Source organism: Dermatophagoides pteronyssinus, unplaced genomic scaffold (genome assembly GCF_027571235.1).
Source record: "Dermatophagoides pteronyssinus isolate colony J.1.1.1.1 unplaced genomic scaffold, Derpt_VIB-CSIC_2022.12 sq0008, whole genome shotgun sequence".
Classification (NCBI taxonomy): domain Eukaryota; kingdom Metazoa; phylum Arthropoda; class Arachnida; order Sarcoptiformes; family Pyroglyphidae; genus Dermatophagoides; species Dermatophagoides pteronyssinus.
In genome coordinates this window covers 2,443,226-2,470,350 of record NW_027461532.1, presented here as the reverse complement: position 1 = coordinate 2,470,350, position 27,125 = coordinate 2,443,226, and the positions used below count along the sequence as shown (strand labels likewise).

At 31.4% G+C, this 27,125-nt stretch overlaps 11 protein-coding genes and 1 long non-coding RNA gene across 14 annotated transcripts; 7 read left to right on the top strand and 5 right to left on the bottom strand.

Annotated features, from left to right (window-relative positions):
* Window positions 1-41: 41 nt before the first annotated feature.
* LOC113794599 (phosducin-like protein) lies at window positions 42-2,376 on the top strand. The gene is made up of 8 exons (XM_075820975.1): window positions 42-385; window positions 452-925; window positions 989-1,113; window positions 1,182-1,272; window positions 1,594-1,647; window positions 1,727-1,855; window positions 1,923-2,129; window positions 2,199-2,376. The coding sequence occupies exons 1-8, from the start codon at window positions 233-235 to the stop codon at window positions 2,259-2,261; spliced, it is 1,296 nt and encodes a 431-aa protein (XP_075677090.1). The 5' UTR covers window positions 42-232; the 3' UTR covers window positions 2,262-2,376.
* On the bottom strand, window positions 2,365-2,923 carry LOC113794603 (UPF0389 protein CG9231). The gene is made up of 2 exons (XM_027344723.2): window positions 2,704-2,923; window positions 2,365-2,626 (listed from the first exon to the last, which is right to left on the bottom strand). Exons 1-2 carry the CDS (start codon window positions 2,805-2,807, stop codon window positions 2,419-2,421), a joined length of 312 nt encoding a protein of 103 aa, XP_027200524.1. The 5' UTR covers window positions 2,808-2,923; the 3' UTR covers window positions 2,365-2,418.
* A 37-nt stretch (window positions 2,924-2,960) lies between these two features.
* Poc1 (Proteome of centrioles 1) lies at window positions 2,961-4,400 on the top strand. Its single transcript, XM_027344719.2, has one exon. The coding sequence runs from the start codon at window positions 3,093-3,095 to the stop codon at window positions 4,368-4,370; it is 1,278 nt and encodes a 425-aa protein (XP_027200520.2). The 5' UTR covers window positions 2,961-3,092; the 3' UTR covers window positions 4,371-4,400.
* LOC113794600 (ribitol-5-phosphate xylosyltransferase 1-like) lies at window positions 4,342-5,819 on the bottom strand. Its single transcript, XM_027344721.2, has one exon. It carries the CDS (start codon window positions 5,632-5,634, stop codon window positions 4,474-4,476), a length of 1,161 nt encoding a protein of 386 aa, XP_027200522.2. The 5' UTR covers window positions 5,635-5,819; the 3' UTR covers window positions 4,342-4,473.
* Window positions 5,820-6,025: 206 nt separating this feature from the next.
* On the top strand, window positions 6,026-8,754 carry PIP4K (phosphatidylinositol 5-phosphate 4-kinase). Its single transcript, XM_027344717.2, has 3 exons — window positions 6,026-6,167; window positions 6,819-8,066; window positions 8,128-8,754. Exons 2-3 carry the CDS (start codon window positions 6,965-6,967, stop codon window positions 8,310-8,312), a joined length of 1,287 nt encoding a protein of 428 aa, XP_027200518.2. The 5' UTR covers window positions 6,026-6,167; window positions 6,819-6,964; the 3' UTR covers window positions 8,313-8,754.
* Window positions 8,630-9,338, bottom strand: LOC113794562 (uncharacterized). The gene is made up of 2 exons (XM_027344677.2): window positions 9,060-9,338; window positions 8,630-9,004 (listed from the first exon to the last, which is right to left on the bottom strand). The coding sequence occupies exons 1-2, from the start codon at window positions 9,336-9,338 to the stop codon at window positions 8,777-8,779; spliced, it is 507 nt and encodes a 168-aa protein (XP_027200478.2). The 3' UTR covers window positions 8,630-8,776.
* A 57-nt stretch (window positions 9,339-9,395) lies between these two features.
* LOC113794558 (nucleolar MIF4G domain-containing protein 1) lies at window positions 9,396-11,669 on the top strand. The gene has a single exon (XM_075821003.1). The coding sequence runs from the start codon at window positions 9,487-9,489 to the stop codon at window positions 11,635-11,637; it is 2,151 nt and encodes a 716-aa protein (XP_075677118.1). The 5' UTR covers window positions 9,396-9,486; the 3' UTR covers window positions 11,638-11,669.
* On the bottom strand, window positions 11,600-12,775 carry mora (cysteine and histidine rich domain containing protein). The gene is made up of 3 exons (XM_027344676.2): window positions 12,515-12,775; window positions 12,158-12,458; window positions 11,600-12,098 (listed from the first exon to the last, which is right to left on the bottom strand). The coding sequence occupies exons 1-3, from the start codon at window positions 12,693-12,695 to the stop codon at window positions 11,675-11,677; spliced, it is 906 nt and encodes a 301-aa protein (XP_027200477.2). The 5' UTR covers window positions 12,696-12,775; the 3' UTR covers window positions 11,600-11,674.
* Window positions 12,776-12,813: 38 nt separating this feature from the next.
* On the top strand, window positions 12,814-16,734 carry pea (ATP-dependent RNA helicase pea). The gene has a single exon (XM_027344670.2). The coding sequence runs from the start codon at window positions 12,901-12,903 to the stop codon at window positions 16,657-16,659; it is 3,759 nt and encodes a 1,252-aa protein (XP_027200471.2). The 5' UTR covers window positions 12,814-12,900; the 3' UTR covers window positions 16,660-16,734.
* A 4,470-nt stretch (window positions 16,735-21,204) lies between these two features.
* Window positions 21,205-25,199, top strand: LOC113794559 (uncharacterized). 3 transcript variants are annotated; one of them, XM_027344674.2, is made up of 4 exons: window positions 21,205-21,230; window positions 23,195-24,012; window positions 24,102-24,319; window positions 24,400-25,199. In XM_027344674.2, the coding sequence occupies exons 1-4, from the start codon at window positions 21,220-21,222 to the stop codon at window positions 24,757-24,759; spliced, it is 1,407 nt and encodes a 468-aa protein (XP_027200475.1). In that variant the 5' UTR covers window positions 21,205-21,219; the 3' UTR covers window positions 24,760-25,199. The 3 variants fall into 3 exon arrangements, with proteins under 3 accessions (XP_027200475.1, XP_027200476.1, XP_027200474.1); XM_027344675.2 differs by lacking the exon at window positions 21,205-21,230 and adding an exon at window positions 22,728-22,753; XM_027344673.2 differs by lacking the exon at window positions 21,205-21,230 and having other exon boundaries at window positions 22,823-24,012.
* Window positions 23,194-26,801, bottom strand: LOC142645236 (uncharacterized). Its single transcript, XR_012846380.1, has 2 exons — window positions 26,660-26,801; window positions 23,194-26,596 (listed from the first exon to the last, which is right to left on the bottom strand). It is a non-coding gene; the product is annotated as an uncharacterized LOC142645236 (long non-coding RNA).
* On the top strand, window positions 25,353-27,066 carry LOC113794624 (cytochrome P450 3A40-like). Its single transcript, XM_075821009.1, has 2 exons — window positions 25,353-25,737; window positions 25,790-27,066. The coding sequence occupies exons 1-2, from the start codon at window positions 25,353-25,355 to the stop codon at window positions 27,013-27,015; spliced, it is 1,611 nt and encodes a 536-aa protein (XP_075677124.1). The 3' UTR covers window positions 27,016-27,066.
* The last annotated feature ends 59 nt before the right edge of the window (window positions 27,067-27,125 follow it).

The window sequence follows — 27,125 nt, the reverse complement described above, 5'->3', positions numbered from 1 at the left end:
GTTCAAAACCATATTCGAATAGAATCGAACAAGAATCCATTTAATGCGCAAGTTACCTTTTTTGCTCGATTTTTTTCCCAGGAGTTCAGACAAACACAACAGTGTTATGAATTATTGATCCCGAATATTGTTGCCCTGTGCATTCTCTGTGTGTGTCCTCCCTTTGTTTATTTTGGATTTTGGATCGTTTGAGTTTTTTTTTATTTGAAGATTTTATCATTTAACAAAAAAAATGTCAAATTTGGATAATAAATTATTGGGCGAAAAGAATCATTATTATTGTAGCAGCAGCAGTGATGATGATAATGATAATGATGATGATCGTTCTGATTATCGTGAAATAAGTGTTCAAAGTAAAATTAAATGGGAAGGAACTAGTTGTAATGTAAGTTTTATCGATTATGTAAAGAAATTAATTTTTGATTGATTGAATTGATTAATTTAAAAACAGACTGGACCAAAAGGTGTAATCGAAGATTTTCAACGATATAAAAAATTTGAAAATGAACGACGTTTAAATCGTGAACGAGCACGATCGGAAAGAATTAAAAAATCAGCAATGACAGTAAAATTACCACCACCGCCACCACCACCAGCAACCACTACAGATGATTTGGATGATGAAGATGATCCATTTATTAATGAATATATTGCAAAAAGAATGAAAGAAATGCTTGATCGTTATCAACGATCAACAGCTAATAAACAATTTGGTGAACTTAAACATTTACCAAGTGGTGAAGCATTTCTTAAACATATTGATGATGTTCAATTACGATCCGTATTGATTGTAACACATATTTATAATCATAAAATTGTTGAATGTAATATGATGAATAATTGTATTGATAAATTGGCAAGAAAATATCCGGATGTTCTTTTCTGTTCACTTGATGCTATCAATGTTGGAATGAGTCGTGAATTTGTTAGTTGTTTTTTTAAATCAAACATTATTCATTTATTAATAATGATTTTTGATTCTTCATAGACCAAATATGGAGTTCCTGCTTTATTAATCTACAAAAATGGTGAATTGATTGGTAATTTTGTTAGTCTTGGTGATGAATTTGGTGCCGATTTTGATGAAAAAGATGTTGAAGATTTTCTTGTCGAGTAAGTTTAATTCTTTTTCCACTATAACACATTTAATACTTGATTTTTTGTTTTTTTCTACCGAATAGGAATAATATTCTTATTTCTAGTCAACTAATATCAAGTATTTCAGTCACATCAAATTTGTCCAAACAAATCGAACAACAAAACCAATCAAACAACAACAAATAATCATTCATTATTCATTCATACATTGTTCATTCCCTCTATATTATCCATATATTGTGTATTTGCTTAAAATGAATTATTTACTTTTATTATTATTATTTTGCAAAATATTAAACATTTTAAAAAATTTAAAAACTTTCAAAACTTTCACGAAACCATCATATGCATGAGGTAACGTTCTATCTGTATACGCCATTATTCGAACGTCTGGCTTGTTGAACGGCTGTTTTTTTTTTTTTGAATTGAACAACGTGACTTGAGCGTTTTCAAACATTTTGATTCATTTTTTTTTGGGTTCAAAATTCTTAAAAAAAATCCATTTCTTCAAACATGGAAACAATGTGTGATGATTTTCTTGCATTCGAGGTATTATTATTATCATTGATTCAAAAAGCTTTGGTTTTTTGATTTTTTTACATTTGTTTCGCAAAAAAAAAAAAATTAGGATGCACTGAAAAATCTTCGTAAATTTGATGATAATATTGTACATGCTATCAATACAACCATACCTACACAATCATTCGCTGTGAAAGGTATCGATCCAACAAAACAATGTCAAGAATTATATAAACAGGTATGGTTAATCGTTGTTTGAAGAATGATTTGATTTTTAATATTTGATATTTGATTTGATGTTTTAGCTCATCGAATCGCATAAAAATAGGGAACAAGCAATCAAAAAATGTATCATTCGTGTATCCGAATCATTTCATCAATTAAAACAACAAAATGATGAAAATGAAGCAAATTTTCCTGTACAAAAACAATTACGTAAAGAACAAAATAAATTACGTTTAATGCAAAATGAATTGTATGTTGAAGAAGTGGTTAAAGATCGTAGTCTTAAAGTAAGATTTTGTTGATTTTGTTGTTGTTTTCATCGATTGATTGATCAATCATCTCTTTTTGTTAAACAGATTTTCCATGAAAGATGTCGTGCATATTATCGACCAACCGATACTACATTACCTACAATTTGATGCTGAATTTACTCAATTTTTTTTTTAATAACAATTTATTTTGATATCATCAATCAAAACAGTAACAACAAATTAGAATTTTATGAATAAAAAAAAAATCTAGAGCTTTTTTCTATTGAAAAAAACAAACAAACATTTTGCTCATTTAATTTGAATTCTACTTTTTTTGTTGACTCAGTTCTTGTTCTTTACGTTTATTATATTCTTGTTGATAATCAGCAACAGCTTTTTCAATTGAATAACCTTGTTTTGCTTGATATTTTCCAATCATTGCATTGGTAAACATACCGATACCGGATAATGCCATAATAATAATTGCAACATGAATCCTTGCTTTATCATGAACCCTACGCATCATGATTGAGCTATGAAAATGGAAAGAAAAAATTCAAAAATTTCGATTTAAAAAAAAATTGATTCGCGAAAATCCAAAAATACAAACCTGACATTATTGGGTATTTGTTGAGCATTTGGATATTTTTTATAACGAACTAAAAGCCAACGATCTAATGCTGTTGGATTATGTCCTTTTGGATCGGTAGACATGATTAATTAATTAATTTCAAACAACCAAATTGATTTGACCACGATTCGCGAAAACTCAATTTATTGACAAATGACCTATTATAATCACCTGCGATCATGATGTTTATGAATTGCTCTTGGATTATTATTATTATTTTTGATTTTTTTGAAAACCGAATGTTTCGAACGTGCGTTGTCAATGGCAACCATTATTCAAAACAACGATGTTTGATGAATTGGTTATGAGTCATTTCATGAATTTTTGATCGTTAAAAACATCGCTACAAACATTGTTAAAAAACAGTAATGATGGCCACCACCACCACCACCGCGATAGATATTGCCGATCCAACATTCTTGAAATGTTTTCAGAATCATCATTTTTCAATCAATTGGATTACATTTTCACCAAATTCACAATATTTATGTTCAGCATCGGATGATAATAATGCTATGCTTTGGTGTTTAGATGATGAACAACGTACATCAAATACTTGTTATAAATTTGTTGGTCATAAAGATTCGGTTACTTCAGTTGCAATGACTGATAATTTTATAATATCGGCATCGAAAGATTGTACGGCAAGACTTTGGCGTATCAATCAAGATGATATTAGTAATTGTTCATCTGATTCAATACAATATCGATGTCATAAATCACCAATCAACAGTGTACATATTAATGTTGATGGTAGTCAATTCTGTTCGGCCAGTGATGATCAAACAATAAAATTATGGTCAACAACTTGTGCAAATAAATTACTTTGTACCCTAAGTGGTGGACATTCGAATTGGATACGTCATGCTCGTTATTCAAAATTAAATTCAAATCTTTTATCATCATGTGGTGATGATGGTAATATTTGTATATGGGATATTCGTTCAAAAGAAGCTGCTATACGATTAACATCAAAACGACGTTCAACACATTTTTTAGGTATTCAATGGCATCCAACATGTGAATACATAATATCATCATCAAGTTCAGATTGTCTATTAAGAATTTGGGATTTACGATATGAAAAAACTATACAATTCTATCAACTACATAATGGTATTGTATCATCAAGTGATTTTCATCCAAATGGAAATTATTTAATTAGTTCATCAATGGATCAAACATGTAAAATAATCGATGTACTTGAAGGTAGAAATCTTTTTACTCTAAAAGCTCATACTGGACCAGTAAATTGTGCACAATTCTCTCCTGATGGTCAATATTTTGCTACTGCCGGTCAAGATCATGTTATACTGTTATGGCAAAGTAATCTAAATACTCAACATTGCAACAATAATAATAATGATGATGTTATTATTGATGATAATGATGATGATGATGATGATATACAAAGCATTTGTTTCGATCCAAATCAACAAATGAACAAATCATTTAATGTAACCAAAAATGATAAAAAATCCGATGATATTGGTGATGATCATCATCCATTAAAATTGTCCAATTCAATTAGCATATTAAAATGTATATTACAACAATTGGAAACAATGACCGATTCAATATTACATATTGATCAAAGATTAACATTACTTGAAGAAAAATTTCAATCGCTTTCCACTACTACTTGATCTCTTATATTATCATTTATTTTTTCTTTTTTTTGGTTTTGCCTAATAAGCAATTAGCTTATAACTAATATATCAAATGTTATTATTCATATGAATTATTCAATTAAACAAATTTTTCCTTTAAAACATTAACAAAATGATTACGTAAATGAATTCGAAAACGATAATACCATTTGATAAGTTTGATTCGTCGTCGGATAAGTTCACGTAAATCCATAGCATTATATTGTGCTAATAGATTCGGTAATTGTTCAGTCCAATTTTGAACATAATGAAATGGTGCATTGAATTGTTTAAATAATCGTAATACTTGTTGACGATCACATTGATTTTTGTTTTGGACATTGTAATGATTGATAATCGATTCTTCAATCACTGGTATCGATCCATATTCAACAGCTTCCAAAATTCGATAACATTCAACATTTAAACCGGCTGGACATAATGTTAAATCAGATGAATGTAATGCTTCAACATAACTATTCATTGATTCGATATTTTCATTGGCTATCCATTTGGAACGAGTTTTAATTAAACATTTATGATTCCAATCATTTTTAGTGAATAAATTGTAAAGTTCTTGACGTGAAGAATTTGGATAAATGGTGGCAACAAAATTACATACATAAGGCCTTGATGAATGAATATCAATAACAGATGTGGATGGAAAATTACGATATGTTGCAACGCCTAATGGCCATTGATATATTAATTGGTTATCAACCAAAGTAGAATCATAAACCAAAAATAAAAAACGTAAATTTGGATAGTTTTTCAAATGGTCGGTAAACCAGGTATTATTACAGGATTCATTTCCCAATGCTATAATGCCAACATTTGATGGTACATTATTCGGATCTTCAAAAACTGTACGCAACCATTTGTTGGAATAATTGATTTTATCATTACTACGCCAATTTAAAATCAATACCAAATTTTTCGGTCTAAATGATCGATAACTTTCAGGTTTAAGTGACGGGCCAGTACGAAAATGAAAACGTACGGAATCGATAGTTTTCCAACCTTCCATATAAAGATGATTCAATTCATCTTTGGTCATTAATTTTGATTCAATATTTCCATCGAAAATATTTTCCCAAAAATATTGACCAATAGCAGATTTACTCCATATTTCAACAACGATTGATTCATTTTTCCGAACATCATTTGTAGGCAAAAAAACAATGATAAATCCAATGTTTGCAATAAAAATCAGAATACAAAAAACTATCAACCAACGACATTTTATTAGCCAAGTTTGCATCCGAATCCAGAATTGTTAACCAAAAAAAAACAAAACAAAAAAACATTGAAAAATGGATCGAATTTTTCTTTTATTCGGGCAAAAAATGGAATCGGCTATTTGAACCTGATGATCATGATGAGCATGCCCATTTTGACAATAATAATGATGGTCATTATTACTGATGCTTCTACCCTCATACACTGTTACCGTGTTGTGTGTTGGTGTGTATGAATATCGCTCGAATCTCGCTAACTGCATTGCTGATTGGCAAACTGTTTTTTTTCACATCCAAAAAAAAATATTGGCCATCATCAAAATATCGTTGTTGTTGTCCATCATCTGATCATTGATTTAATGATTCCAAAACAATCATCAACAAAAAAAATAATCAGATAACAATTGTATCTGATTTGAATGTAAATTTAATCGAATAGTGGTAGAAATAGTCGAAATATCGAATTTTTAAAATCATTCGAATTTTGGTTGTTCTTGTTCAACATTTTGACATTTTGAGATATTTTCGATTCGATTTTTGTATAAATATAAGACCGGTATGTAATGTTTTTGTTTGAATTTCCTATGTGCATTGAAATAATTTGATAATCATCATTATGCTTCCATTGATCACATTCAATCAATGTGTTTTCCTGTTCTCCCCCATTTTTTTTCTCCTTTCCGTCATCATCAATTTATGAACAAAATCTTGACAATGATGATTTGGCCGCCAAATCAACAATGTGTGTGTCTATGTAATTCGAATCGATTAATCTTAATCCCAATATACTATTTTGACTGGCAACAAATGTTTGCTTCCGAAAATATTCAGTCATTCAGCCACAAAAAACAAAACAAAAATGCAATCCAATTCTTTTCACTCTCTATATATATGTGTGTGCGAATAGGGCCCCAAAAAAATTCTTGAATTGCATGAATATAGCAGTAGTGTTTTACCTAAATAGACGTATCTGCGTTGTATAGATTAAATCTATATAATAATAAACCATATAGATAGAAAGATAGATAGATAGAACACCCTAAAATAGACAATGAACCAACAGATATAGATGAATTGCATTTTAGTATAATTATTATCAAACACAGTGAAACAGTAAAACAGTAAAAATCAAAAATCAATTCAATAAGACAATATGTTAATTATATAATCTTTGTTTGTTTGTTTTTCTCTTTTCTCATATTACCAGTCAACTTTAATTGCAAAATTATAAAACGACTTTGAATCAAGAATCGATCGATCGATTTTTTTTTGTGTGTTGGATGGTGGTGTACCTAATCAATAAAGTTTTTCTAGTCTTTTAAAATTGAAAACCAATATTATTTGTTTGAAAAAATGTCATCAAATCATTCAACAATGAAACCAATGAAAGTAAAAACAAAACGTTTCAAACCAAAACATCAGAAAGCAAAATTATTTCGTGCATCTGAACCATTGTTTTCGGTATTTATGTGGGGTATTAATCATACAATCAATGAATTAACACATGTAAACACACCAGTAATGTTAATGCCCGATGATTTTAAAGCATATACCAAAGTAAAAATTGATAATCATTGTTTTAATAAGGAAAATATGCCTTCACATTTTAAAGTAAAAGAATATTGTCCACTCGTCTTTCAAAATCTACGTGAACGATTTCATATTGACGATGTTGATTATATGAATTCATTGACTAAACATCAACCACGTGAACATCTTGTATCGGGTAAAACAAGTACAAAATTTTATGAATCATATGATCGATTATTTTTGTTGAAAATATTGACCACTGAAGAAGTAGAATCAATGCATCATCTATTAAAAGAATATCATCCATACATAGTGGAAAGACATGGTAAAACATTATTGCCACAATATTTAGGCATGTATCGTATTACTGTTGATGGTGCGGAAACCTATATATGTGTAATGCGAAACATTTGTTCATCACAATTTATCAATGTTCACCGAATCTATGATCTCAAAGGCTCGACTGTCGATCGTGAAGCAAGCGAAAAAGATAAAACACTTGATGTTCCCATTTACAAGGATAATGATTTTACTCGAGATGGTGTCCGAATATATGCTGATGAAGAATGGAAAAAGAAATTCTTCGAAATGCTTGAAGCAGACACTACGTTTTTGATGAGAAAGAACATCATGGACTATTCGCTTTGTGTTGCTATTCATGATTGTGAAAGAGCCGAACAAGAAGCACAACAACGTCAAGCCGATGGCCTCACATCGCAATTCAGTGCTGAAGACGAAGAAGCCGAAACAAGTGGTGATAATTGTTGCCAAGATCAAGGACCAAATTCGATGCTTTCACCTCCTGATTCACCGGAATCTCAATCACAACCAAAAATGTCTGCCGATTCGGACAATTTGCTTCTTTATTCCAGTGAGAATGCTATCGATCCATCCAGGGACATTTATGCTGTCATTGCTACCAAAGGTTTGTTTGAATTTTTTCATCAATAATCAAATTAATATTGTCTGATTTTTAATCAATTTAGATTCGCCAAGGCGAGAAATCTATTTTATCGGCATAGTCGATATTCTTACACAATTCGGTATTCGTAAACGTACGGCATTAGCAGCCAAAACGGTTAAACATGGAACGACGGCTGAAATATCAACAGTCCATCCAGAACAATATGCCAAACGTTTTTGTGAATTTATCACTAAAGTGATTCAATAGTCCACCATTCACATCATATTTCATCAACATTATTTCTGCACAGTAGCTACGCATAGATGAAAAAAAAAGATTGGCTCATTTCGACCAAAACCATAACCATCATCACATCCATATTATTGGCCACAGATCAACATACATTCATTCAAAGACATTTCATTTCATTTTTCTATTCAAAAATGTACAGATCAAAAAAAAAAAATAATTCCATGTCAGTGCTCATCACAAACAAAAAAGATGATGAATTCAAGATGAGAATAATAATAAAAAAATTTTTGCTGTGTGTGATCAATACAAACAAGCCGACAATTTTAGTTGCAATATTTTATTCTTCTTTTTTTTCTCAAATGCTAGTAGTATTTAGTGATACAACAAAAAAAAACCCTACAGATCGAATGTTTTCTTGTAATAATATTCTTTAGAAAATAAATGTCTGAATGAATGATTTTTTTTTTTGATTATCTTTGCTATTTCTTTTTAATTTTTTCAATTACTAATGGTGGTGAATGATGATCACGTATAGTGGATGGACCATCCTGTATAGATTTCTGTCGATGAGTACCATCACAAAATGGTGGATGTTTTGTTTGTTTACAATTACAAAACCAATATTCTTTTGTTTCGTTACAATCCCATCGTAATGGTTTTAATTTAATTTTCAAATGTTCATTACGATGTGTTCCATCACAGAATGGCTATTCAAAAAAAAATCGTTTTAAAATCAGTGAAATTTTATTCAAGTTAACTTACCTGTTTATGACTATGGCCACAACTACACCAAAAATATGCTTTTCCAGCGATGCATTGATATTTGAATGGTTTTCTATCATAAACAATTCCATATTCAGTTTGTTCATATTCGGGATATAATTGTTTGGCTTTCAAATCGCTTATCGCTTGTTTTGTTTGTTTGGTTTTTTCATCTGAATCATCAAAAAATTTACCTTTCGAAGATAATAATCGTAAAGGATTGCTATTGATGGAAATTTTTCGTACAAATATAAATCGACAATAACTTTGGATGATCATCTTGTTCGTGTCTTTCGATATCGATCGAACAAAATGTTTTCATTTTTTTACAAATCAAAATAGACAAAAACAGTTACGCCATCTATCAATGATCAGTTGTCTAAAACACGTGCTCGAATTCAGCTGATGATTTTTTTTTTGTTGAAAAATGGATCGTAAAAAACAACGTCAAATTCAACGACAAGAAAAAAAGAAACGTAAAAATCTTTATTATCAACATCGAAGTACGAAACCCATTGAAGAAGATATTTTAGTTGAATCAAAACAAAATGAAATAGTGAAAGAGAAAAAGAAGAAAAAGAAACGACCACCAAGTAATGTAAAATCTTCGGCACTTATCGCACATCAACGACGTTTAATACGTGAAGAAGAAAAAGAAATCAAACGATATGAAAAACTATTGAAACTTCGAAGTTATACCAAACGAAATAAATTACCCAAATCATTTTATTTGGATGGTTTGGCCGATTTGATCGAATTCTGTAATGGTCGAAATGAAAATGATGATGGTGAAGAAGCAGAAGAAGATAGTAGTAATGTTCAACAACTCGAAGATCATGATATCGAACCATCATCATCATCAGATGAAGAAAAGGAAGAATCAGAAGAAAGTGAAAACGAATTAGAATGTGAAGACGAAGAAGACAGTGAAGAAAAAAAACCTGAAGAAAGCGAAACCAATGATGAACTTCGTGAAGATATCTATGGTTTTCTACGTGATAAACATGGAAACATTGTTCAGGAACAGAATAATCGAATGGACGAAGCTGAAAAAGAGAAATTCATTTCGAATGTGGTTGTCGATGATAATGTTCAACGAAAATTACGTGGTCTTCTTAATCGACTTACATCATCAAACATAAGAGTTATAAGTAATGATATAATCAAACTGAATAGTAGCCACAGTCGTCATATAATCAACAAAGGAATAATGAATTGTTTGGATAAAATTATTATCCAATGTGAACATAGCTTACCGGCAAAATTGTTTGCCGAATTGGCAATGTTGATTGCCATTCTGAATTTTGAAATGAGCGATGATATTGGCGGCTATTTCATTCATTCTTTAGTCTGTCGATTCGATGCCGCTTTCACAGATGTAACCGCTTGGAATGTATCCAATAAACGATTGAATAATATTCTTATACTTTTGCTTAACATTCATACAACCGGTCTTATTGATCATCAATTAATCTATGATATAATTGATAAATTTTTATACAAACTTGACAATGAAAAATCTATCGAAATTATTGATTCAATTCTTAAAACATCTGGTTTTCTATTACGAAAAGAAGATCCAGCTAAAATGAAATCACTTATTCTTCGTATACAAACATTAAGTCATGATTTTTTGAGCGAACAAATGTTGGATTCTGGTAATCGTGTAAAATTTATTCTTGAATCATTGGTTGCCATTAAAAATAATAATATGTCTAAAATTAAAACAAACGAAACTGTTGTTATGACTGATTTGATTGAAACAACGTTGAAATCTGTGATTAAAAAACCACGAGTACCTTCAATACCGGGCCAATATTCAACCATATTACAAAGTTCACATTGGTTTTCCTATACTAAACAGATTATTCCATTGGAATCGATTAAAGGTAGTGATTTGCAACAAACATCATCATCATCAACGGCGACAACAACAACAACAATTTTGAATGAAACAATCGATTCGAATAAACTAGATCGATTATGTCGTACATTACGATTGAATACACCGTTACGGCGGCAATTATTTTCGGCAATATTTACCTGTTGTGATTATTTAGATGCAGCCGGTAAACTTATATCAATTGGAAGAAAACAACCAGCCGAAATAATTAATGTTGTATTACATGTTGCTATCAATGAAAAATGTTTCAATCAATTCTATTTTTACCTTCTGCAACATTTAATCAAATTGGATAGAAAATATCGATTAGCATTAGATTTTGCTATACGTGATAAAATAATTGATTTACAATCATTATCAACAAATAATCGTTTACGATTACAACAACTAATGTGTCATTTATTGATAAATAATTGCCTTTCGATTACCTGTTTGAAAGTAATCGAATTTTCCGATATGAATGAAATGTATGTTGAATTTATACGTAATATTTTTCAATTTATTTTCAATCAATCGAATGATTCGATTGTTAAAATGATATTGGAAAAAATACCGAAAAAAGATAATTTTGCTAGCGCAATTAAATTGTTTATTGCATGTTTTATGGATGATAAAAGTAAAAATAGAGCTTCAAGTATTCAACAACAATTACAATCATTTACTAATTCATATTGAATAAAATAAAATAAAAATAAAATTTTTTTTTTCAAATTTAATCAACAATCAATTTAGGCCAATGATAATTTTCATTCGATTTTTTCAATGTTATCTGTACATTTGAAACGTTTATAATAACTTTATTACCTTCATTGCGGACATAATCTCTTAATGTCCATTCTTTTTCGAAAATAATCAATCCTTCATGATTGATCAAACGAACAAACAAATGTCGACCACCACGAATTAAAACCTTGGAACGAATTTTTCCATCTTGTGATTCTTGACGTGCACCTTTTAAACCATATAAAGCTATAGTGATTGTACCGGGTGTTTGAAACCAATTTTCTTTATATTCAATTTTTGCTATCAATATATGTTGATCTGCTCGAGAACATGGTGGTAATTTTTGAAAATCTTCAAAATCCGAAAATTTTTTATGATGACAACAGCTCCAATATTTATAGGCATCATGGAAACTATTTTATTGAGAAAAATTTCATCAAATAAAAAATACAAATAAGATCGACACACTTACATTTGAACTCCTTTATGATAATGACATGGACCAGCCATGTTTAATGTTGATTCTTCATGTTTACAATTCTTACATATTATAATTGCCTTTGGAACTGGTGGAGCTGAAGCTACATTAGATGATTCGAATATTTCCAATTCTTGTTCGTGATTAGCATCCGGTGGAATAAATGGTTCGATCGGTTCTTTTGGTTTTTTATTTTCATCATTTTGTTGGATTGTTACCGATTCCGTTGACTCGTTGTTGTCAGTCGGTTTGGCTGGTTCTTCAGGTTTCACATTTGAATGTCGTCCTTTTGTGCCTATAAATAATCACAATGTTAATGATACAAGAACGAGAATCGATTCAAATACTTACATCCTTTGTAACCCATGAATACGGAAAAATCTCTTGAACGCATCTTACAACAGGTCCATTCTTTATAACCATCATGAAAATATGGTCGACCTGGATGATATTGACATGCTAGATCATTATTTTCATTTTCCAGATAAGTTTGACCACATGAAATATTATAACATTGTAATGGATTTGCCATATTTTCTTTGGATTATCAAACAATTTGAAAGATTAGATGATTTAACATGTGAAACAAAATGAGAAATTTCTCGAACCATGTTTGCAACACGTTATTCATGAATAAAGATTGCCAAATTTATACACGGTACAATTCACGCAGCAATGTTTTGAACTTTTTGTTTTTTGTTTTTTGGCCGATCTGAATTTAATCATCCAAACAAACAATGGACGAATTAGACAAACTACAATATCTTTCTTTAGTTTCGAAAGTTTGTACCGAATTGGAAAATCATTTAGGTTTCAACGATAAAGATATGGCCGAATTTATAATCGATTTGGCTGATGAAAATTCTACATTTGATTCATTCAAAACGGCATTGATAGCAAATCAAGCTCAATTTACTGATTCATTTATTGCCAATCTTCTTCGTATTATTCAACATATGCGACCGAAGAAAAAATCAAAAAATGTTGATCTCGATGATGATGATGATGACAAAAATGATGATCGAAAAAAAGATGATAAAGAAATGAAACGTGCTCTTTATCCATGTTTAGCGTTGCCTGATCAAGAATTGAGCCAAAAATCCGACGACGAAGAAGTAGTAGAAAAAGAAAATCTTGAAGATATTGATGATACAATGAAATTATTGGAACAATTATCAGAGAAAAATAAACAAACTAGTGATAATGATGATGATAAGGATGATAAACATAAACAACGACGAAAAGAAAATGATCGAGATGTGAGCGATAAAAAACGTAGTCATCGTCGACATGATGATTCTGATTCCCGAAGACGAGATCGTGATCGAGATAGAGATAGAGATCGTCGCCATCGAAGAAGTCGCAGTCGAGAACGACATCATCGTTACAAATCCGATGATGATGAATATGAAAAACATCGATCAAGACATTCCGAATCAAAAAGACGATCCCATCATGGTGATGATTATGATGATAATGATGATAATCGACGATCTTCACATAGTAAACGAACAAAATATGAAGATCTACCTGAAGTACCGGCTGTAGGAATGATATTGAATGGTCGTGTTTCGAACATTATGCAATTTGGTTGTTTTGTTCAGCTTGAAGGTTTACGTAAACGATGGGAAGGTTTAGTGCATATATCACAATTACGTCGTGAAGGTCGTGTTAATGATGTTAATGAAGTGGTCAGCCGTGGACAAAATGTCAAAGTAAAAGTATTATCATTTACTGGTCAACGAACAAGTTTATCAATGAAAGAAGTTGATCAACAAACTGGTAAAGATTTAAATCCAATCAATCATCAACATGGATCTCGTAGTAAAGGTGTTGGTGATGATAATGATGATGATTTATCGGAATTTAAAAATCCTGATCGACCTTCAAATCTACCACCATTACCGGGTAGCAGTGTCCAATCTAAAATCGATGATGATTCTGTAGAAGATTCTGAAACTCGTCGTCGTATTATACAACGAATTAGTTCACCCGAAAAATGGGAATTAAAACAAATGGCTGCTGCAAATGTTTTGGATCGTTCCCAATTACCAGATTTTGATGAAAAATTAGGTGTACTACCAAGAATCGATGAAGATGATGATGAAGATATTGAAATTGAATTAGTGGAAGAAGAACCATCATTTCTTCGTGGACATGGTCGATCACATCTTACCGATTTAGATCCGGTTAGAATTGTTAAAAATCCTGATGGATCATTGGCACAGGCTGCAATGATGCAATCAGCATTATCAAAAGAACGACGTGAATTAAAGCAACAACAACAACAATCCGAAATGAATAAAAGTCGACCAGAAGATTCGAAAGATTGGTTTGATCCTATGCCACAAAATCCTACACCTGAAACAATTGGAGCTGGCTGGAGTAGTAATAGTGGCAGTATCGGTAATACTAGTGGAATTCCAAACGAAATGCCCGAATGGAAACGATTTATTACTGGCGGTGCAAAAGCATCGTATGGTAAACGTACCGAATTAAGTTTGATGGAACAACGACAAAGTTTACCAATCTATCATTTTAAAGATGAATTATGTAAAGCTGTTGGTGATAATCAAATATTGATTGTTATTGGTGAAACTGGATCGGGAAAAACTACCCAGATTACACAATATTTAGCTGAAGCTGGTTATGTAACACGTGGTAAAATTGGTTGTACACAACCACGTCGTGTTGCAGCAATGTCCGTTGCAAAACGTGTTGCTGATGAATTTGGTTGTCGTTTAGGTTGTGAAGTTGGTTATACGATTCGTTTTGAAGATTGTACAAGTCCAGAAACAGTTATTAAATATATGACCGACGGTATGTTACTTCGTGAATGTCTTTTGGATGCAGATCTGCGTGGTTATTCAGTATTGATGTTGGATGAAGCACATGAACGTACTATACATACGGATGTTCTATTTGGTTTATTGAAAAAAGCAGTAAAAAAACGACCAGATTTAAAATTAATTGTTACATCGGCAACATTGGATGCTGTAAAATTTTCACAATATTTTTTTGAAGCACCTATTTTTACAATACCTGGTCGAACATTTCCAGTTGAAATATTATATACAAAAGATCCTGAAACTGATTATATGGATGCATCATTATTAACTGTTATGCAAATTCATTTAACTGAACCACCGGGTGATATACTGTTATTTCTTACTGGCCAAGAAGAAATTGATACTGCATGTGAAGTTCTTTATGAACGTATGAAATGTCTTGGTCCTGATGTACCGGAATTATTAATATTACCAGTTTATTCAGCATTACCATCGGAAATGCAAACCAGAATATTTGAACCAACACCACCTGGATCAAGAAAAGTTGTTATCGCTACAAATATTGCTGAAACATCATTAACAATTGATGGTATTTATTATGTAGTTGATCCGGGTTTTGTTAAACAAAATGTTTATAATCCAAAAACTGGTATGGATTCATTGGTTGTAACACCAATTTCACAAGCACAAGCTAAACAACGTGCTGGTCGTGCAGGTCGTACTGGACCGGGTAAATGTTTTCGTCTATATACTGAACGTGCATATCGTGATGAAATGCTTACAACACCTGTACCAGAAATACAACGTACAAATCTTTCTGAAACTGTTTTACAACTAAAAGCAATGGGTATTAATGATTTAATTAATTTTGATTTTATGGATGCACCACCAGCTGAAGCATTATTAATGGCATTAGAACAATTACATTCATTAGGTGCATTAGATGATGAAGGTCTACTAACAAGATTAGGTAGACGTATGGCTGAATTTCCATTAGAACCACGTTTATGTAAAGTATTATTACAATCAGTACAATTAGGCTGTTCGGAAGAAGCATTAACCGTTGTATCAATGTTATCCGTACAAAATGTTTTCTATCGACCAAAAGATAAACAAGCATTAGCTGATTCAAAAAAAGCAAAATTTAATCAACCTGAAGGTGATCATCTAACATTGTTAGCCGTTTATAATGCATGGAAAAATAATAAATTGTCAACTGCTTGGTGTTATGAAAATTTTGTTCAAGTTCGTACATTGAAACGAACACAAGATGTACGAAAACAATTACTAGGTATTATGGATCGTCATCGTTTAGATGTTATATCATGTGGTAAAAATACGGCCAAACTACAGAAAGCAATTTGTTCGGGTTTTTTCCGTAATACATCGAAAAAAGATCCACAAGAAGGATATCGTACTTTGGTTGATGGTCAAGTGGTTTATATTCATCCATCATCAGCATTATTTCATCAACAACCTGAATGGGTTATTTATCATGAAATTGTTTTAACAACAAAAGAATATATGCGTGAAGTAACAACTATTGATCCACGATGGTTAGTTGAATTTGCACCAACATTTTTTCGTTTTTCTGATCCATCTAAATTATCTAAACATAAAAAACAATTACGATTAGAACCATTATATAATAAATATGAAGAACCAAATTCATGGCGTATTTCACGTGTTCGTAAACGACGAAATTAATCTTTTATTTATCCATTATGTAATATCATTTTAATTAAATAAAAAATAAAAATAAAATTTTTTTGAATTTCAAAATTGATTTGCATTCATGCCGGCGCTTTGCTTCGAAGCCAAATTTAAGGGAAAACAATATTTAAGCGAAAAAAAAAATTAACGAACGAATTAACCTAACCTAACTTTGAATTATCGATATCTGTCACTAGCTGGCAGCAGTTATCCGGCAAAAAAAATAAGAGGAAAATAAGAGGAAGATCTAATTATGTCATCAGTTATGGTCAGTTATGGCCATAATTAGTTAAATTTAGTAACTTTTTTTCAAAAAAAAAACGTTTTTCTGGTCAATCATTTTATCAATGATGACATTTCGGTTATTTTCAATTACCAATATAAAAGTAGAAGAAGAAGTAAAGATTAAGGTCAGTTTCGATTTTCATTTTCTGATTATCAAATATGATGTGAACGAAAATTTTGTCGTTAATCAGTCTCAGTCTCAATCATTCAGGTAAATATCATCGAATAAGTATGTCAACAACGCAGATATTTTCAGGTTCGATTTTAGTGTCTATTTTTACAAAAACTCAGAAAATGGTTGGTGGAGTTGGGAAAAACTTGTTCCTGTCCATTTTTTTTGTTTGTTTGTTGACAAATCGATCGTTCGATCGATCGATCAACAAGATGAGTAGAAATAGTCAAATTACAATGAAAATTTAATGAAAAAAAAGAACGAAAAAGAAGGATGTTTGTTTATCGATTTTTTTTCTGTGTTTATTATGGTCAAATTTATTGATGCAATCATCATCATCAAGCTGTTTGTTTGTTTGTGGTAACAATTATGTCACAGTTATCAATGATATGAGCAAATGTAAGCAATTTCAATGTTGTTCATAATCAATAATAACGATATATGAACAAACTATGTAATTATAGACCATTATCATATGGAAATTGACATGACATGAATAAAACTCTTCTCTATCTTGCATCAATCCATTAATAAACTGGATGATGATGAATTTTGTTTGTTTCCCTGAATGAATGAATAAATAGTGGTTCCAGATGGTTGCAGGAGTAATGACTTATCAAAAAAAAAAAACCAATCTTTAACCATAGTCAATATGTGACTGGGTGTATATCTTTATGCTGATGACAAATAACGACTATAACGATGATGATGATGATGAAAAAGTTGTCAATAGCGACTGATAAAATGGTTCAGCTTCTGTTTTTTCTGTTTTGTTTTGTTTTGACAAAACAATACTGCAGTGGATATAATGTGATTTTATTTTTCTCTCGAATGGGGGGGTGAGGAAAGGTTTTCCAAATGCCAGAAGCTGGTTTTCCAAATGGCGCCAACCAAAACGAAAAAATGAAGAAGAAGACGACTAACTACCTATAATGGTTTGGTATGTTTTTTTTGGCAGGACACACGCACATGGAGATAATAACCAATATCCATTAGTCGAATAATTATGAAGGTGCTTTATAAAAGGTAACTCACTTGTTGTTGTTGTTTGTTGTTTGGTTGGGTTGGCGTCCCATTATTCAAAACTCATTTTGAATTCCCATCATAATCATCAATGATGATGATCATCATCATTAAATTTTTCGTTCACGTTCACGTGATCAAAAGAATGCCTTCGGTGGGTTAAAATTTTCCACAAAATAACTATTTTTTTTTGTTTCTGTCGAGGAACATATAAGGAGGGAGAAGTAGAAATAGTCGCGCTTGGTCGAATTTGAAAATATTCGAAACTAACTAAAACAACAACAACAACAACAAGATGGTCTATCCTCCCGCTTGTTTGCTGGTTATATATTTTCATTCATTACATAATCAACAACAGCGAAATGTCCGTTAGCTTTTTAATAGTGTGGATAGATAGATAGATCCATCAAAAAATCCTATCCAAATATCATAACCATAAAAGTTCATAAGAAGAGAACTTGATTGCTGCTTCCTTTGGTATATATGGTAAGAAGAAAGAGAGAGAAAGAGAAGCAAAGTCGACGATTGATAATAAACGAACCAACCACGATATACTTCGATGCTATCCTCTCTCTCTCTCTCTCTCTCTCTCTCTCTCTCTCTCTCTCTCTCTCTCTCTCTCTCTCTCTTCGATCATATTGGCGCCATCATCCGAGTCGAATGTTTCGAAAATGTTTTTCGAAAAGAAAAGAACTCGTCGTAATGTTTATTCGATGTAAGAAGTAAACGAAGCGCAACCAAATCAAACCAAAAAAAGAGATGACAAGAGGGTTTCACATCGTTTGACGTCAACCTGTTGTTTTTGTTTTTGTGTTGAATTCTTTTTTTTTCAATATACATCGATTGATCGATTGTGAAAGTGAATTGCGTATGTATGACCTGTGTGAACTAATAATAATCAATAAAAAAAGTGTTTTATTTTTTTCAGGCAAAATAATAACGATTATTAATCCGATAAAGCAGATCAAAAAAAACTTGTCAATCAATCAATCAATTGTGAGAACCTTTCAAAAAAAAAAAACAAACCGAGTTTGCGTCCAGCCATTTAAATTCCTGTTGTTTTAAATGTTTGTTTGATTTGTTTTCATCAAGAAATTTTTTTCATCGAGAAAATTTTTTGTCCGTTCACGGTATCCAAGAGTAACCAAGTGGTCTTCATTTTATGTGCTGTGCTATGTTAGTTAGTTAATGGATTCTGTGTTGTTTTTTGTTTTGAGTTTTATTTTTTTTTTCTGGTTTTAAATGTTATCCAATTTTGAATCCTTGGAAACGACCATCACCTAATATTCACATTCACATTGCAAAAAAAAGTGATAATCAAATCAATAGACATTAAATGGCTAATTTCTTTCGACTAAATTGATCTGAATTTGTGTTTTTTCGTTTGTGTTTTTCTGATCTGTTAAAACTCTTTTGGTAAGTATTGTTTTTTTTCTGCTTTATGCATGGTATGTAATTAGTTTCCTTGCTTAGATGTCCTTTAATCATAATCATAACAATGATAATCCTGTTTCCGTTTGTCCAATACATGCATGTGTATTGTATATTCAAATAAATGATGTAAATAATTTTAAAAACAAGCCTGCTTTGGATCAAGTGCAATTTTACCATAATACCATAGTAAACACACATTTAAATATTCTAAATTTAGAATCACTTTGTTTATTTGTTTGGTTGGTGTGTGTGCATTGAGAATGACCAGAAATTGTATATGTTTTTTTGCCAGAAACATTTAAATTTTTGAATTTTTAGTTGATATTTAACAGTTTACAAGTGTGTGTGTATCTGGCCATGAAAATGGCCTGCCAAACACAAAAAAAACAAAATCCTTGTTGTTGTTTAGATTCATTGAACCTTTTTTTATAGAGAAAGAAAGAAGGAAAACAGAAAAAAAAACTTCCATTTAGATATTTAACCTTTGCCATTGCCATCAATGACCTCGGTCATCTTTCTATTATCATTATCATCATCATTTAACCTTTGTATAGGGTATTTTGATGATGATGATGATCATAATCAACCGGTTTGTTCAGATATTGTGATAATGAATGAATGGTTGATGTGAGTAGCTGATAGTGAGCCAAATTCATCATCATCATAATGGATTTTCAGTTGTTGTTTGGGGAAGTGGAATCTCATTTTATATATATGGCCTTGATTTAATCCATAATCTCTTTCTCTCGAAGACTTGTTGATTGTTAATGAATGAATGAATGGATAGAAAGAAAAAAAAATGGCCACCAAAAAAAACGAGTTGTGTAAATTGTTGCCAAACAAAAAAAAAAAAATCTTAAAAATGCCAATTTTAAGATATTTTTACTTCTATGGCTTCAGTGTGTGTATGTATATCTGGTGCTGAAATACCTATGATGGAAAAAAATGAGCCCTATGGATCTTTGCGTTATATGACGATGCACTATATGTGAAAATTGTTTTGCTTTGATTTTTGGATAGATAGATAGATCATCATCATCAAATCTCGAACAATTCACAAAAAAAATGATACACAATAGAATGACATATATGCAGATGGTGGTGATGTGATGATGCAAACTTTCTAGTTTTTTGTTTCGTTTAGTTTGCTTTTTTTCATTTCATCAATCAATAATAAATATATTATACAATCGATGACATTAAACATTCATCACGATTGTTGATGTTTTTGTTCTTCTTTTCATCCGTAACGATGATGGCTATTTACATTTTTTTTTTCTTTTTTTTTTGCATATTTCTATTTTGTTGATAACCAAATAGTTATGTGGTGTTTTTTTTTTTGGTGGTGTGGAGGCGTTATTGCATTCATTTCAAAAGTAAAAAAAAAAATTAAATAAATCACATCACTGGTTATGCGTTTTTTTGATGGGGATAGATGTTTGTTTGTTTGTTTGTTTTGTTGTTTTGCATCATTTAATCATCATGATCATCATCATCAACAACATAACCTTGTTCCATAAATATAAATTTCATATTAACATGATCATCATTCATTCATTATCCAATGAATAATTTTTAATATAAAGGTTTTTTTAGCGGCCAAACATTGATGCGAAATTAATTAGCCCCTAAGATTGATCATGATTAATGAGTTAAGAATTTTTTTGCAATTCTTTTCTTTATTCACGAACCTATAATGAAGAGTGAGAGAGGGTGGTAAATAACAAAGTCGTGTTGATCGTGAATATTTTCAACAACACATCACATCCACACGTGTGTTTGATTAAATGGCACATGACTGCTATTTAATCAAATACAAACAGCAAAACACACAAAAACAACAACAACAACAATAGACAGGTGAACAGGTTTACCTTGAATTAGTGCCCGTCTAACTCTTTTCTTGTTTGTTTGTTTATTATTGTTGTTGTTGTTGTTGTTGCATATCGGCCATGATCATCATGATTATCATCATCATATGTATGTATGATTGTCATGCAGATCACTTGGTCATTCGGACAACCAAAAAAAAAAAAAAAGAAGAAGAAAATTCTGTCTATACGGTTCGGCTTACATAGCTGATGATGATGGTCAGTAATGATGATTATAACCGAAACATTCTCTATGTGTTTGTGTTTTGTGTCAATGAAAATAATCGATGAGATTTGTCCTTCAAATCTCATTCCAACACCTCTCTCTTTTTTTTCATCATTATTGTTGTTGGATTGATGCAAACAATAATTATTTTTTGTTCTGTTTTGTCTGTATGTCTATCCGTTTTCTATGTGTTCAAATTGGCTAATGGATAATGGATAATTGAAATGTCCTTGAAGCATTTTATTTGATTATTTTAAATCGATTCAATGATCAATATCAATTGAACATTTTTATGTGGAATGTTTTTTTTTTTGGCACACAAAAAAAAAAGAAACTTCCTTGTTGTTGTTGTAGGATGTGTTGTTGTTGACCTATATGTTTTTAGTCAATCCTTTCGCTGGTTAAGGTATTATTGTTGTCAACTGGTTCTTTTTTTTCTTCACTCTATTGGTCACACACACAAACATAGAAGATAATGCCAGTGACCTGCACCATTCTTTCTCTCTCTCTCTCTTTCTCTATTCAGGGTGATGATTATATAACCGATTGTACCGAATCTGGCAACATACATTCTCTCTCTCTCTCTCTCTCTCTCTCTCTCTCTCACTGATAAATAATGATGGTGTTGTTTCTTTTGAATGATGATAATGGTAAAAAAAACTAGTATCCATTATTGGTTTGGTAGCAAGAGAACCGTAATTATGATTATTATGATGATGATGATAATAGTGGTGGTAATGATGGTGAGATGTGTGTGTGTTGATGCATCAACTAGTTTTTTTTCTAGCCATAGTTGACGCCTTGTTGTCGTCGTCGTCGCCGTTTCAAACTTTCAGTGATGATTATACATAGTGTTATTGTCGACGATAGGATTGAACCAATCGAATCAAAAACAAGCCACCAACAAAATAAATTTCATTTCAGTTAGTCAAGCATTTTTTGTTTTCAATAAACGTCGTGTTTCAATGTTTAAAAACAAGTGGTTGGCCATTGGCCATTATATATTATACTAATCATCCGGACTCTCCCTTTGATATTTTTTTTTTTTTTTGTACTACCTATCTTTATGCTGTATATGTAAATGCTGAATACGACGCAACCACCATTGCATGATCATAGTTTCAAACCAAAAAAAAATTAGTTTTGGCGCCTTGAATTTAGTTTTTTAGTTTTAGTTTTTTTGTTTCAAATTCCAAAAAAATTGATTGATTGATTGTCTGTTGTTGTTCCAAACAGTTCAATTGGATAAAAGTGCATCCTATCACCTACCTTTTTGCCTATTTTATTTAACCCTTCATTCAATCAGCCAATCTATATTCATTTAAAATGTTGTTTCCAATAAATTTCGGTTGATTGAAATAACACCAACTCTCTCTCTATCTCTATCTATCTCTGTCTCTCTCTCCATCTATCTGATCCGGTGCTTTCTAAGATTTTCCATTCGAGATTCTAATCCAAATATTGCCATCTTTTAATCGTCAAATCAATACATCTAATAATGTCGTCATCGCAAAGCAGTAATACTAATGATTATTATCGTCAAACATCATCATCATCCGGTGGTATTGGTCAAGGAAAAACAATAGTTTCTAGTTCAAGTTCATATCATTACGCAACCAATACAACATCATATACAACAACAACTTCCACTTCGAATACATATACAGCAGCCGCATCAACTACACCTGGTATTATTCATAGCCAACCATATCGTAATTATTTGACCGATCGTAATCATTTTTATCATTCGGCAAGTCAACCAACAACATTCACAACTAGTTCATCATCATCAGCACGACCAACATCAACTATAATCAACTCGGTACAACAATCTACCGTTCAACAACAGGTTCCATCTGCTCGCGACCAATATCAACAACAACAACAGCAACAACAAAGTAAACATCAACAATCACTTTTTTCTTCATTAGGAATTCATAGTAAATTGAACGGTGGTTCAAAACAATCATTAAATTCTCAATCATCAAACAATCAAAGAATGGCATCAGCTAATAATAAACATCAACATCGTTCCAATTCTTCATTGGCAATCGATGGTGGTGGTGGTGGTGGCTATGGTGGCCCAAAAACATCGATCAATAATATTGACGATGATGATGATGATTACGATCTCTATCCACAATCAACTTGTTCGAAATTTCTTTATGGACTACTGTGGCTTTTGGCACAGATCGGTTTATTCGGTTCGGTAGCTGCATTGGTCTATTGGTTTTTTAAATATGATAAAGGTTTTGCCTATCAAAATGATAAACGTAAAATGTACAATTTGCATGCATTTCTTATGCTTACCGGATTCATCTTTGTCAACGGACAATGTAAGTAAAATTAAATAAAATCGACAAAATATATTCACACTTAATGATTGATATATATTTTTTTTGGATTTTTCTTTCCGGCCACACAGCCATGTTGATTTACAAAACATATTTGTGCTGTAAAAAGATTTACAACAAAATTGCACATGCTTTCTTTTTTGTCATTTCGATTGGTTTGGTTTCGTTTGGATTTTTGATTGGTTTTCAGGCTCAATCGATCGCTTCCAGTCCGGATCAACAAGTTCAACATTTTTATTCACTTCATTCATGGATCGGTTTGACTGCCTGTGCTTTGTTCGCACTTCAGGTAAGTTGGTTGTTGTTGTTGTTGTTCTCTTCACCTATCATTAATACCTATTTTGTGTTGTCTTTTTTATCCTGTTATAGTTTTTGTTTGGTTTCGTCACATTTTTGGTATTGCTCTGTTGTGATCGTTCAACTGCCGGATATAGAGCCCGATTCCTACCGACGCATATTACATTTGGTATAGTGATTTTTGTATTGGCAATTGCTGCCTGTTTGGCTGGTCTTTTACAAACAGCTCGTTCACGTTTGGCTGGACCATCGCTTACCGAACCTGGACGATTCGATTATCGTGACATGCGAGTCGAAGATTTCAATATTTTCCTTAATGCTGGTATTGTTATCAATTTGGTCGGTGCTTGTCTTATACTATTGGCCATACTTATGCCATATTTGGTTCTGAATTTTGCCCGTAATCGACCATCAACATTTTATGTCAATTAAAAAAAATGGAACCCATTTCTTCATCCATTTGATCCATTTATGGAATGCAATCATACTCGTCATTTGATCATCATCATCATTATCATTATCATCATCCTTCATCCTGCTATACATACCATAACAGTGTTTATCTCTTTTTCTTTTTCATCCATTGGTTAGATGAATGTAAAATTGAATGAAAAAAAAAAATAATAATAGTAACCAATTAACCAAAGCATGACAATAATAATAATAATAATAATGTCAAATATATTCCTCATACACATCACCAAATACACCCTTATTATTCATTTCAATTTCAATTTCAATTTTGATTTGGTTTTTATTTTTCGTTGGAACATTAAACATTAACATTAGACAATAAACATACCAAATAATCAATGTATCGATGTTAATCAAAAAAAAAACTTTTTTAAAAAATAAATTCATTCATCCATTTATTCTTTGTTCTTCTTCTTAGTTCTTTTGTTCAAGGTTAAGGCTATTTCAAGGTGAACTACGGTGTGGTTGTTGCTGTGAAACAACATCAGCAGTGTGATGTTGATGTTGTCCACAAACAAACAAAGACAGTTTTGTCTTTATTCAAAAAAAACATGCATTGGTGGTCATTTTTGTTATTACCATATTTCCTTTGGTCGGTTATTATATATGTTGTTTGGAAATTATTAAAATGGTCTTATCAAAGATATCAATTGTTGCAAACATTTCGAAAAGCTTCGATTCAAGGACCTGAACCAAATTTTTTATTTGGTAATATTCGTTTGATTGATAAACAATATCAATGGCGATCATTGGATAAATGGTTCGATCAATATGGTCATACTTTTGGATATATTCGTGGTGATCGAGCTGTATTGGTTACGAAAAATATTTCACTTATCAAACAAATATTCATTCAACGTATAAGACAATTTCCAAATCGTTTCAAAATGATGATTCAATTACAACCATTTAGTTCATCAATTTTGGCATTGAGAGGTTAGTGTGCAAGTCGAAATTTTTTTACTTAACTTAATAACCATCTGAGTAGATGATCGATGGCGTCAAGTTCGTCGTGTATTAACACCGGCATTCAATGCAACAAGAATAAAATCATCAGTTTCAGCTGGACGAATTATTGGCGAATCGGTAAATCGTTTGATGGCCATCCTAAACAGACCAGACACTAAATGTATTGGTTATATCCGACCATATGATAGTGATGGGAAATTAATGATAAATGTTAATGAAATGTCTAAACGTTTTACATTGGATACAATATGTCATTATGCATTTGCAATTGATGATGAAGATTTTTTCCGTCAATCACCATTATTCAATATGGTTGAACATTTTTTTACACACAATTGTAATACTGTTTTAGTTCGATCGGCAATGATATTTCCGTTTATGAAAAATGTATTGAAATTTATCAACGATCATGTTAGTTCAGGTCCGATTATTGATCATCTTACCGGTTATCTTCAAAAACAAATCAATCGTTATGAACAACAACAAAAACATTGTTCAAACATTGATAATGATTCGGAAAATATTGGTGTTCGTAAAAATCTTTTGGATTTTGTTCTTCATCATCATCATCAACTAAATACGCTTTCACATGATGAAGTGATTGGTAATTTATTGGTCATTTTGATGGCTGGTTATGAAACTACTGCTTGTGCCATTTCATTTGTTCTGTTCAATTTGGCTCGATACAAAGAGATTCAAGATCGATTACGACAAGAATTGATTGAATTACAAAATACCGATAATAGTAATTCGGAATTATTGGATCGTATTATTTATGAATCAATGCGTCTTTATCCACCGGTTATTGATTATCTTTTACGTGAAACTAGTGATAATAATGAATGTAGTACTTATCAATTTGAATTAGATTCACAAACAAAAACTTTACCTAATGATGTTGCTATACAGGTACCTGTTTGGACTATTCATCATGATCCAGAAATATGGTCACAACCAAATTGTTTTGATCCAGATCGTTATGGATTACCAACAACAATATCGATGGCTGTTAATGATCCAAAATTTTTAGCATTTGGTCTTGGTCAACGTAGTTGTATTGGCGGATCATTAGCTATGGCCGAAATAAGAGCAATAATTACTCGTTTGGTAATTGATTATCAAATCGAATTCAATCCCGGACAAACATATCCACTCGATTCAAACGGATTGCTTCAAGTAGAAGCACATGCTGAATTGATAAAACCATTGAATGATATTTGGTTAGATTTTTATCGTCATGAATGATAATTTTTCGAATTGTCAAAATAAAATTTACCAATGGTAAACACCAGATGATGCTAGTGGGTAATTCTGAATAAAGATCCGTGTTTTTTTTTGTATTGTTGATTGATGTG